This window comes from Artemia franciscana, chromosome 5 (genome assembly GCF_032884065.1).
Source record: "Artemia franciscana chromosome 5, ASM3288406v1, whole genome shotgun sequence".
NCBI classification, from domain to species: Eukaryota; Metazoa; Arthropoda; class Branchiopoda; order Anostraca; family Artemiidae; genus Artemia; species Artemia franciscana.
Window position 1 is genome coordinate 25,310,537 of NC_088867.1, and position 13,605 is coordinate 25,324,141.

A 13,605-nucleotide genomic window follows, 5' to 3' on the forward strand; every position below is an offset into this window, starting at 1 on the left:
CTCCATGGGGAGTGGCACGCTTTCGTTCGGTAATTAGGGCCTTTACACGATATCAATATGCGTGTACAGCAAGGCTGTATCTAGGGGGAGATTGGGGGTTTGACCCCCTCGAATTGTTTGTCCGACTCGTAAAAACATAACAAAAACGAATATAATCAAATTTTTGAGGCCCTTTTTAAAGGCTTTTTGTATTCCCCTGAAAATGTTTTTGTATACCCCTTCCCCCCCTCTGCATAACAAAAACGATGTTTAAGAGTGATGAGTTTTGACATGCCTCTTAGTCTGCTACTGAAATCCCTGTTCTTGTCGCTTATTGGAAACATACCCAAGAAGTGAAGTTAGGTTAATCCTAATGAATTATATAAAAATAGGAGGATAAAATAATGCTTTAGAAACAAGATTATGAACACCTAAGGCACTATAACATAACCTAACCCCTCCCCCTCCCTAGTGTGCACATATATATCCTGCGCATTCTATCAAAGTCCAATGCACTGTATCAGCCGTCACTTGTTTCTGCAGCTATGAAGCCGATTTTCTGGGATGTAACCATAGCGTAATTCTTGAATGCATTTCCAATAACCGACAAGTACCGGAAGCCCTAGCATAAAATGTTTGTATCACTTATGTGCAGACAGGTGCAACATCAAGTTCATTCAGGCCCGTATTTTAACAACTTTCATAGGGAAATCTGTCTAACGAGTCTCATGGGAGGCGGGGTCTTTGTATCCACTGCATTAACGATATTATAAAAGGCTTAGTAACAGAAAAAAAACGTTCTGTACAGTTTTCCTAGTTTTATTTTTTCAGTAAGACTGTTGAGCAAATATGGATTTGTTCCACACAAATGCTGAAATGGCTATCATAGTCAACATATCAGATAAACCATCGAAAACTGCGTTTTTCAGGGTTAAGCATTCTTCCACTCCGGCCGTATAAGGTAAAAACCATTAACAAGCTGAAAATCAAAAGCCTACTGAAACCGAAAAGTATGCATTTTTTTTGAAAAGGAATCACACAAGTATTTTCGACCTATATTATACGAAGTTGTGAGTGGGTCGTGGCCCCTTCAACATCCCCTGCTTTTTTTTACAAAATATAATGTTCAGGTCCTATCCACTTCTAATAAATCTGAATTTGGTGTGATTTTATTTAATACAACATATAATCGACAGGCATTATTCTTTACACTACTTGTATAACTGAATGAATCAATAAAATGAATTATATGGATTAAATTGCCTCAATAATTTTATTCTACTTTGAACTAATTGAAATTACATTTTGTGATCAACATAGACAGTTTTGTTGTTATTTGTTATTTATAGAATTAGTCAAATTATTAGTGAAGATGACTCTGTGAATCAGATGAACCTAAAATATTTTTTATCTTTTTTATTCGCCGTGCTTTATTATCGCCCAAAAAAATAAAAGAAAAATGGGTCGATTTCAAGACCACAATAACACTTGAAGGATGTTTTATGTTACTTAGTAGCATAATTTTATCCCAATGGTGATTACAAAAGCCATTCGTCTATACGGTCAGTGATTTTAGTTTTGTCAGTGAAAAGAACTCGGATACAGTCTAAAAAACTAGTTCTAACATTTGTGAAAGTATAGAGAAAATCTTGTAACTATGCTGTACCCATTGCAACCCAAGTCACACAGCGTGTTTTCGTCTTGAGAAAGAACAGCCGTTCACTTATTGGCAGGAAATAGCCTATGTATATAGTTGGGAGAGCTAACCGGTTTGATGACTGAACTGACCCCTATTTGTGCATAAAAAAAATGAATGGAGTAAGGATGGGCATTTTAATCATCATAAAACAAATTGCCGGTTTTCAGCACTTTGCCCTCAAGCCGACAAGAAATTCTTTTGAATGAAATATGCATAATCACTAAATGTCTAAAACTGGTAGGATTTTGCATACTTGGAAGCAAATTTAAAAACATGGATTTTTTGACAGAAACTTGACTTGAAATGATAAAGCTTTGAAACGGGCTTGCCAATTTCATTTAATTTAAATGAAATTAGCAACGTACAGGCTTGATTATCACTGAATTCTAGTTGCATTTTTTTGCAGGCTGGAACCTAGAGGAAGCAAAATTCCCCACATCCCCCCTCTCTCTACTCGTGTGTGTCTGTCTATAAGTCAGGGATATAGTTTGTTGTTAGTTTATTAGTAAATTTAACAGCAGACCGAATCAAACAGTTTGTTCCTGGGGTTTTGAGATCGATTCAGATGAGGATTCTTAGGTATTAGTCTTCAATTAGGCCCAGTCAAAAGGAGACGCTATAAAATTTTGAAAACGACTTTTTAAAAATCCTGAAATACTGGCTTGTATCATTCTTAAAATCACTTCACTTTAATTTATCCCCTCCCCTAATGCGTAAATATATAGCACAAATTAAACATTTCCCATGTCTTTTTCCGTTTCTTGATTACGTCACTCTTTTGCCAAATAGATCTAACGTCAAAGAAGCAACGTCGACGAAACGAAGAACCGGAAAAATACATGGGAAATATGTTATTTGCAAATTAAGGGGAGTGGGGGTAAAGTATAAGGAAGCACTTTCAGGAATGACCCAACTAAGTATTTTAGTGATCCTTTAAGCTGTTTTCAAAAGTTTAGACTGTTTCCTTTTGTATGGGCCTAACTGTAGACTAACACCCTTTTGTATTCGTAACCTTTATCACAATTTTCGTTTCAAGTAGTCATGGACCCAATACTTGCAGTTTTTTCAAGAAGCCTACACCAAGCAAAGATGTGACTTAACTCAAACACTAGTCTTTGAGGATCATCCCTTAGCACCGAATGAAGATCGCAGTCGAATCTGATAACCCGCCAGATATTTTACCCTCCAAGTTTGGCACGCCATACTACTATTTCCTTCTATTGGTCTATAATTAGGGTTAACTATGGTGTGCCGAATTGACCATGTTTGAACAAACTTTAAAAGGCCAACTCTTTATCAAAAAGCAAATTCAGAAGCAAGTTCATACTCTTGATTGAGATTGCATCCATTAGGCTGGCATATCTGACACATGGCTTTAATGAAACTAAACTTAAGTGGAAAATAAGATGAAAATCCTACTGGCTACCGTGCCTTGAAGTCAGGATTAACTGTAACCCGTCAAATGAGCAATAACCCCAGATTCGACCACCTCAATTGCATCTTTTATAGCTTGTTTATCTAATATACCTTCTTCAAAGTAGTTCACAATAATATACATTACTAACCTAGATACATAAATGGTTGTAACAAAAGTTTTTCAATTTCATTGTCTCAATCCCTTCTTCCGTAAATAACGAGGCAAATTGATTTTATTAGTTTTATTGTACAATTAATTCTGTTATATTTAATTAATTTTATAATATTAGTTTTAGGCTCTTTCGAGAATTCTAGAAATGACATAAACAGAGAAATGACCACTGCACAAAGCTAAATGAATATTTAGGAAAGACTCAGGAGCGTTGTTCAGAGGGCCTACGCCGGTATTCCCTCCATCCAGGTCTAACAACCCAAAAAAACGTACACACGACGAGTTTCCGTAAAATCTTTTAATTTTTTATCTCCCCCCTCCTTCTGAGATTGTGGCTGTTGGTCTATGCCACCATAGGTAAATAGAAATGAATTAACTTTTCCTCTCCCCCCTCCTTCTGAGATTGAGGCAGTTGGTCTATTCCACTATAGGTAAACAGAAATGAAAGATCTGGATCGATACCAACAGAGAAAGATCCCAAGTGCGAAATTCGTCCTTTACTAGGTTGCATCTACAGCTGCAATCATGATTGTGATGTTGTTTTTCGAATACAATTTCTATTTCTTAGGCTCAATTCCCTTTTTTAATCAAAAGCTAATATGAGCAAGCAAAGCCATTCTGTGCGTTCTGTTTAATTTCAAAATTTATGTTTCATTTTTTTCCTGTTGATTAATTACAATTCAAAAGCAAGTCAATCTGATTGCCTTGAAAAGCGTTACAATAGCATCACGAGCTTATTTACAAAGTAAGGTCATCTTCTTTCTCGCCGATCCAGCCTGAATTAGCAAATGTATTGTTTGATGATGAAAATCATAGTCTTCCTGTTAATTGGAACTAATTAGTGTCAAAGCACAACAACCGGACGAAGTTTGATCCATCTTGTTAAGGTTTTCCTTGTATATGTGTATGCGTATTGCTTTGTTAAGTTAGCTAATGTTTATAGCATCCAGTAGTTAGAGCAGGGTATACCTTTCACGTTACACCTGCAAATAGGGCAGGAATAATGGGATATTTCTGGTTTAAGATAAATCTGAACGACTCCCAAAAACAGTTTGACATTTAGGAACAAAAATTTGCTTTTGGAAGATTTAGACCCAAGACTGTATCCAGGGGGAGAGGAGGTTACAGGGTTTGAACCCCCCTAAAAATGTTTGTCTGACTCGTAAAAATGTAACGAAAATAAATATAAACAAATTTTGATGCATTTTTAAGTTTTCTTTGTACCCCCCCCCCCCCGAAAAAATCCTTTTGTGAGCCCCTTACCCCCCCTCCCCCTCAAAAAACAATCCTCCCCCCTTACATCCATATCCAGATGGGTGAGGGGTAACGGGATTTCAATCCTCGTCCCAAAATTTTTGCCTAACTCGTAAAAACGTAACAAAAATGCATATAAACAAATTTTTGATATGGTCAACTTGAATTGAGAACTAGTCTTTTTTCTTCTTTTTCACAATTTAGTTCACAAATTGTTAGCATTATCTGTAAAATCAGCCGACCTCAAGTTAAGATTTATCCACGAGTTAGTAATATGAAAATGACAGTGAAAAATAAGAAATGAGCCGTATAGTAGCATAAAAACAAAGATAAAGGATACTAAAGAAAACTTATCTGTTTCTGTGGATGCTCGAATTATGTAGGCCTATCTTAGTTCGGACAAGATTTTGAAGACGCTAATATTGATCGGGGGGAATGGGGTCTAGGATCAGTTACCGCCCCCCCCCCCTGTCCCATAGCAGCTTACGCCCCTGCTTGAGACATAGATTTAAAATAGTTCTCTAATTTAAAACCTATGGGGTACATGAATTTTATCTTGACATTAATAGGTTATTAATAAATCTTTCAAAGTTTTGACTAATAGCTATATCATTTGGCTTAAGAGATAATGGCCTTAATAAGAAAAGAAGCAGCCTATTGAAGCAGTCCTTATAATTAGTGAGAATGAAAGTGGTTGCTTCATATTTCTAGGGCTAAAATTCTTGTTTGAAACAATGAGCACCAATGAGAGAAAAAGCCACGAAGCCTAACAAGGTTTCTATGCTAATCTTAAATAGCAGCTATCGAAAATTGGTCTATTTCCAGATGACTCTTTAGCTAAGAGGCATCAAAATATTAATTCAATGTCAAGATGGAGTCACTGAACGCTAAGCTGCAATTATATGGTATAGTTTATTTATGAGGTTTATTTCTGGTAATCAATAAGCCTACATAATTAGTTACTAGTATATTGATATTCTGAATATGTGGAAATTAATTGCAATCTGTAATTATCAATTGATATTCTGTTCGCAACATATTGACTTCAATAATTTTGGCAAAATCTTCTTCTATTTGTTAACACAAATCACTGAGAAACTTTTTTAATGCAAAAAAAAATATGAGACCTCATAGGCAAGACCGTACCATGTTTGACCTCCCACTGAAATTTTTGTAACCAAAATGAATAAAAAAAAATTACGCTTTTTAAAGCTTAGAAAAAATAAACAAAAATTCACCCTTTCCGAGCAAAAATCCTGGATACGGTCTTGCTCATAGGTTAATGAACTTTTAAGGAATACGGTAACAGTCTTACGTGTTAAGTATTTCAAGATCTGTAAATATTGTTTATATTAAAATTTGTGTAAGGTACTTGCACATGTCTCAGAGCTCTGGTTTTAATTTTCTAGATTACAAAACTTCAAGATTTGGAAAAAACATCCATATGCAGTAATTTACATTGAAATTTTATTCAGGGTATGTCAATTGGAAATATCGTTTATCAATAACTGAAATACTGAATCAATATTTATTTATCAAAGTTTGAGTTGGAAGAGGTTTGATAGATAAACCCTCTTTTCATAAGGTATGGTGCTATCTGGTGCACGCACCAGACTGCCTCTATTATTCATTTTTCATTTACTATTCGAGCACATACAGCGAAATGTTACGCCTGTTGATTTCATGAATTTTATTTTTTATGAGGCCAACATGCATATTTTTGTATTATGCAAAGTATATATTCAATTTATTATCTGATACTATAAAATATACAAGATGTGTAAGTTTTGAAGAAAAAGAAATCTACCTTAAGGTTTGTCTCATTTGCTGCCCCTTGGATAAGGATAAATTGCGCAATCTTATTTTATATCAGAAAATATTAATATGATTTAGAACGCTTTTCGGGTAATACACAAGCAGCTCGTAAACTCTGCTTTTTTCAACGTAATAATAAGAATTGATATATTTAGTGTATTTAGTAAAATTAAGGTGAAAATAAGTACCTGATTTCAGTTCTTGACAGAAAAATGATTACCGGGCTTGAAAAAATGTCAAGTGTCACCACATGCTAGATGCTTTGAACAGTTTTTTTGTTGATATTAGTGCCAATTCCTACGCTTAAAAGTAACCAATACTCTTTGGGTAAAACAACCAAAATAAAAAGAATGGACTCCTCACTTTAAAATAGTGGCCAGGAGTGAATGCTACGTAAAAATGTCACTTCTTAAGAAGAGACAGGAAATAAGTAATATAAATTTTAATTTAGATACTTATGCCAATTTTCATTACCATGTTCTTTTCTTAGCATATCATAATTTGCCATTTAAATTTGCTAGCCTGTATTTAGGTTTGAGTCAATCATGCAATGTTAAAGTCGCACGATACACCCACTGTCCACGGCCACAATGCGGTGAGAAATATAAAGAAGTGTTCGCCTGTCTTTAAACTTCCACGTTGAAATGAAAGATATTAGTTTGCATCTGTCAAAAGAAAAAGGTTTGAAAGAACTTCAGAGTGAAATTCTTTCAATCTTTTCTTTTCGTTTCTTTTTGCTATGCTTCTTAGAACTTGAAATACAGTCCAACTACAAAGTATTGCAAGGCTTCGGCAGGACCTTCGTTTTCAAATTACAAAAAAAAAAAAAACACTTAGAAAAGGCTTTTATATTGTCATGTAAAATGATGCCATCTATCTTATGAAAACTTTCTTACCCTATTTTTAATTATATTGTATCTTGTGTGTTTTGTTTTTAAATCTTTGAGTAACTGTGACGTCCAAACGTATATAATAGCCCTGTATTCCACCCACCTCATATCCAATAAGGAGCTGGTCCCGGGTTGTGCAGATTATCATTTTGAATACCCGTGTTCGGGTCTTTCAGAACCCGCGTTCCGCCATGTCATACTGGCTCACTTTGATTTTGAAGAACCCGTGCCCAGCACGCTTGGAACCCGTGAGACAAAATGCTTAAAATTATCGCTGGGTTGAACACAGAGAACCCGAAAATTTTTTTTTGTCGAACACACTTGAAACCAAAGTGCTTTAAAACGCGATAAATATTAAAATTTCTCTATTTTCGGTTCAGTTTGCATTTCGATAAGCAAAGGAAATGTATTCTATAAATATAAATTAGAAAGCATACTTACATTATGAGTTCCTTGAAATTTTCTTATCAGATGTAAATCACTAAAAACACACAAATGTCACACTGGTTTTTCACTGGGACAAAATGTCAAAAAAAGACAATAAATTCTTCGTATAAAAATCACTGGTACAATTTTCACCAAAACCCAAAACAGTTACTACTTCACCGGTTTGAGTGTCAACAGTTCTGAAACAGAAAATAAAACGTTATTTGGTGTTGATAGGGCTTACAATTCGTGACTTACGCTAGGAGCAATGTTCTATAAAGATAAAAATCAGAAACTGCTTTCGAACTATTTCTATCGATGAGAAAAATTATCATTAGAAAGAATAAGAAAATATAAGCTTTTAAAGGGGAAGGGTTGTATTTCCAAAGCCCTTCTCCCCAGCTTCCATTTAGCTTTATTCTCCCAAACATTTCAGGCCTAAATTGAAATTTGTCTGCATAAGCCACCATTGTTGTCATGCCAGTTAATTTCATACAAAGATTCCTGTAGAACAAAAGGACTTTTGGAAGTTTCGCCTTATATTTAGTATATAATTAAGTAAAAACAATCCCAACCATACGTACAAACATAAAGACTAGGAATGTCCTTTCATGACTGGTTAAAAGAAGATGACCGGATGCGCATATGGGACCATGGTCCTCCTTTTTCTTCCTAAAATGAGTCATGTTTTTCAGTAATCTACTGATAATGTAAGGTTTATCCTTATGTCCGATTCAGACTGCAATCGCACTTGTCAAAACATCAATTAAGCACTACTGCAATACCAATAATAAACATGCGCAGTTATGGTAAACTCGGTAAAATCCCATGCGCAGTTTGGTAAATTGGGCTACGTTCAAATTTCAAGCAAGATTTACGATTCAACGATCATTGTGAAGACTTGGCGCAGTTTCTTTTGAAATCAGAAAAGATGGAAGCTTGAAAGAACAGTTGTTTTCTTTGTATGTTAATCTGACAAAAGATAGAGACACAAGCCCCGTTTTTTTGCAAATGAATGTGCTAAGATCTTAAATCTTTCGACAGAAAACGATCTTAACGAAAATCTAAGGACCCTGATCTTACTTCATAAGCCGTTTTTTTTGCAAACGTATTTCTTCATTCTATAATCTGATCAGTAGTTTAAGGACTTTCAGATGAGGTTAGCAGCAGAGTCCTCTCTTCAATGGTCTATTTCGCAATGAGCTGGGAGATCTTAGCATTTTGATAATGCAATTTATGCAATGAACAATAATCTGATCAGAACATCTTAGCACTTTGATGAACCAAAAAATGAGTTTAGGCCTAGAGTGTCAGTAGAAAATGGTTGAGAAAAATGTGTATTAAAATAGGCTTTTCAGACCAAGTTCTTGCCATTCTAATTTGACACTTTTGTAGCCCAATTGTAACGCTAAAATGAACTAAGAACACAGATCATTCATGATTTTTTTTATCCTATAAACGGGCGCGACAATAATGTGGCTCGGATAATACCCTTTCCTTCAACTGGCGTCCCTGCAAGACACCATCTAGATTGGGTTTGTAATTCAATGCACAGAATAAAGGAAGCTGGACTTTTGATTTACTCTGGTGGTTTAATATGCCTCTAATAGAATTTAAACACACTAGTGCCGTAATACAAATAGAACTTTGGCGCTCAATTGAGTTCAATAAGAGGAAAAAGTTACGTACGCGCCTGCACTGCATTCACATATATCGTAGAAATCTAACATTTATAAGTGATCTATGGTCCTCGTTAATTTTAACGTCAAGCTAGTGCCACAGAAGCGGACAGTCTAAACTACAAAAACCGGGTTTGAGAAGCTTATGGGGACCGGCTTGCTAGTACTAATGCTACTACTAACAACTCACCGCAGCACCAAGCCACCTGAGGCCAACTCTGCTACGCACGCTCCTTCTCCATCCTAATCTATTCAAAGCCTCCGTCTTTACACCCTCCCAGGAAGCTCTCATTTCCCTTAAATCTTTCTTTACGACATTCTCCCACCCCAACGGCGGATGACCTGCTTTCCATTTAGCCCTAGACGGTTTGCCAAAAAGGACAATCTTCGGCAATTGAATCTCAATAGATAGGACCAGATTGGGTCTAAATTTGCCATTATCTTTTGTTCAACTCACCTAAAATAATACATATGTATTTTTATGGCACTTGGTATTAACCAAGTGACATATAGCAATCGCAAATTCTGTCGGTCTATCGGTCCCGGTTTTGCTACTTTACGCACTTCTAGGTAAGCTAGGACGATGAAATTTGGCAGGTGTATCAGTGACCGGACCAGATTAAATTAGAAATAGTCGTTTTCCAGATTTGACCATCTGCGGGGAGTGGGGGGCCCGTTAATTTGGAAGACATAGAAAAAATGAAGTATTTTTAACTTACGAACGGTTGATCAGATCTTAATGAAATTTGATGTTTGGAAAGATATCGTGTCTCAGAGCTGTTATTTTAAATCCCGACCGGATCTGGTGATATTGGGGGGGGGGGGGGGTTGGGGAACCTAAAATCTTGGAAAACATTTAGAGTGGAGGGATCGGGATGAAACTTAGTGGGAAAAATAAGCACAAGTCATAGATAGATATATGATTGACATAACCGGAACAGATCCGCTCTCTTTGGGGTAGTTAGGGGGGGGTTGTTTAATTCTGAAAAATAGAAAAAATGCGGTATTTTTAACTTACGAACGGGTGATCGGATCTCAATGAAATTTGTTATTTAGTAAGATATCGTTTCTCAGAGCTCTTACTTTAAATCCCGACAGGGATTTAATTCTTCATGAAACTTCATATTCAGAAGGACCTCGTAACTCAGATCTCTTATTTTAAATCTTAACCGGATCCAGCGTCATTGGGGGGGAGGGTAGTTGGCGGGGGGGGGGGCCGGAAATCTTAGATAATACTTAAAGCGGAGAGATCAGGATGAAACTGGATGGGAAGAATAAAAACCTGTCTAAGATACGTGACTGACATAACCGGACCGGATCTGCTCTCTTTGGTGGAGTTGGGGGGGGGGGGTAATGTACTTTAAAGCTCTAATTTTAAATTCCGACCAGATCCTGTGACATTGGGGGGAGTTGGAGGGGGAAACCGGAATTCTTGGAAAACGTGAAAATTGGGGTATTTTTATCTTACGAATAGTTGATTGGATCTTAATGAAATTTGGCATTTAGAAGGAATTCATGTCTCAGAGCGCTTCTTTCAAATCCCGACCAGATCTTTTGACATTGGGGGGAGTTGGAGGGGGAAATCTTGGAAAACACTTGGAGTGGAGGAACTGGGATGAAGCTTGGTGGATAGAATAAGCAAATGTCCTTGATACGTGATTGACGTAACCGTACCGGATTCGCTCTCTTTGGGGGAGCTGGGTTGAGGGGTTCAGTGATTTGACGAGTTTGGTGCTTCTGAACGTGCTAGGACGATGAAAATTGGTAGGCGTGTCAAGGAGCTGCACAAATTGACTTGATAAAGTCGTTTCTCCATATTCGACCATCTGGGGGGCTAAAGGGAGAGGAAAAATTAGAAAAAATTAGGTATTTATAACTTACGAGTGGGTGATCGGAGTTTAATGAATTTTGATATTTAGAAGGACATCGTGACTCAGAGCTCTTATTTTAAATCCTGACCGGCATTAAGTCTCTGATTTTCCATTTAAATCAATCTATTGATTCTTAGAATTTTGTTAGAGCTCATACCATATGAGCTCTTGGCTCTTCTTGCCTCGTCACAAGTGTCATATGAGCTCTTAGCTCTTGTTGTCTCTACCACGAAAAACATTTAGCTTTGCTGGATGAGATTTTCACCAAACCGTTTCAAAAAATTTCATCCTTAATACGATTCGCTTTTCAAAAAGTCTTAACTACAAAATCGGTGTTTTCCTACCTAGGCTAAACACAAAATCTATATTAGCAACAACAATAAAAAAAAATCATTCCACACTGATAAATTTACAGCTTTATCAACTATTCCTTCATCTTGACTAAATTAGGTCAATTTCTAATAGTTAATGACAAACTTGCAGATCATAAAAAAACTTGACAGTTCGAATAATTGTAAGAAACAGATTACAGATTTGAAATAACTAAAGCCCTCAAGACTTTTGACACAGATATACTTTCATAGGATGAAAGCGGTTTCTCTGTGCAATAAAACATTGTTGTTGATTTTAAAAAAAGAAATTAGGGTTTGGTTGATATTAATTCAAAGCTATTTAATTGCAAGCTCTATTTAATAATGGTTTAAAGCGAGGGATTAATCCTATTTTGGTAAAATCCTAATTTAGTTACTTTTCGCTATCTTAGAAAGGAGTTAGACAAATTTAATTTTAAAACTCTAGATCAGTTATAACATGATATTTTGTCTCCCATAACGGACGTTTCAAAGTATAGATCTTCCTTTCATAAATTTTGAAAAAAAAACATTGATATGGCTCAAAATTGTACTCAAAAAGCAGGAATTGCATTTTTAGAACTAAAGGCAGAGAAAAAGCAAATAGTAACTGAAAATTAAGGTAAAAGTAAAGGTAAGGTATGTCCCTTCCAGGGACATGCTTTAGTCTGTAGATTCATCACTGAAAGTTTCATTTTCCTAACCTAAACCATTTCCGAGATAGTAAGAAGTCAATTAACTAGAATTTTACCAGATCTTCTGTTTGGGGTAAAAATTCCATTTTCCCGCGTATCCTCGGAAAAATTTTCTCTCTCAACCTAAAATAGTTTTAAGCACCTAGTGTCCGTCAAAGTTAATTGAACAAGCCCGTCTTTACGCGCTAATCTGCAAGGTTAAATTCACACTATTGTAACTGCAAGTTTAAAGAGCCAGGGTTACAATTTTGTGTCTTATATTCATGACATCTGTTTCCGCTGAAAGAAAAATGCTGATATATGACATTGTCGAAAAACCTAATTTTAAGGGGGATCTCAGGAATATTTAAATTTAACTCGTATGAATACAAAATTAGGTTTGTGTTTCCTTTTAAATACGACTTGTTTAGTTCACTGAGTATATATAATGGGTTTATTTTAATATGGCAGTAGTGAAGAGAAAAGGAATTTATGACAGACAAATTTAACCTAGGGATTGTGACTGGGCCCATTTCTTTTGTAAAGTTATGTCTAGAAAATTGAACTCCATTCAAAATACGCTACTCAGCGCTTATGAAACGATTTTACGCTCAACTCGAACAACATCGCATTTTAGCTCAATTATAATGTTTTAATAGACCAAATAGATATTAGCCACTCTTGTACTTTACAAATCGATTTCAAGTCTACGTTTGATGGTTACTCGGGTCAAAACTATTGTTCTGCTATTTCAGAAATGGATTTAAAAATGGTAAGTCCAGAGATGAATTATTTCCAATCCCAGGCTAGCCCACATATCCCAACTTCTTACAAAATTTTCAAAAAGACCGTGTTTTTTTTTTACAAGGGTTCTTATAGCCTATTCCCCAGGTTTCTCTCCTAAGTATCTTCACAAATTATATTGAATCGTTTAAATGGCCTCATGAGAAATGCTAGATTCAAGTAGTCGTATAAATTGTAATTTAATACCTCAGTATGTCTTTTATTCCATTACTAAAAACTGTTCATCCAAGGTTTTTCTCTTGCGAGCAAAGAAAATATAAACAAGTGAGAAAAATTGCAACGTCTTTGTGGCACAATAGCTTTAACACTTGCTTCCTTGTTGAACACTTAGAACCTTTCCGCAACAAGTATGTAACAAGTCTGAAGAACTGATTAGACACGACATCATGGAAATGCAAACATGAATTCCTCGACTTCTGATTGGTGGGCTCCCTCGGGTATAGTAAAACAGACATACCCGGGTAATCAACTTTTTGGTTGAAGATGACATGTACCGCGTCATGTTGGATAACAAATTACCCAGAAAGCTCTTTCTATATATATTTACAAAATTACATGTTTGCATAGTTTTACTTG

The 13,605-nt window shown here is 35.8% G+C and overlaps 1 protein-coding gene across 2 annotated transcripts in view; it reads right to left on the reverse strand.

Annotated features, from left to right (window-relative positions):
- Positions 1-13,400, reverse strand: part of LOC136027155 (ABC transporter G family member 20-like) — an 89,238-nt gene extending 75,838 nt beyond the window's left edge. The window contains exons 1-2 of one of the 2 annotated variants that reach the window (XM_065704139.1): positions 13,216-13,400; positions 7,667-7,851 (exon numbers count right to left, since the gene is read on the reverse strand). In XM_065704139.1, the coding sequence (XP_065560211.1) occupies positions 7,667-7,668 (2 nt within the window). In that variant the 5' untranslated portion in view covers positions 7,669-7,851; positions 13,216-13,400. Of the gene's footprint in view, positions 1-3,005; positions 3,065-7,666; positions 7,852-13,215 lie in introns of those variants that run through there. The other variant, XM_065704138.1, reaches the window with a different exon arrangement.
- Positions 13,401-13,605: the final 205 nt, after the last annotated feature.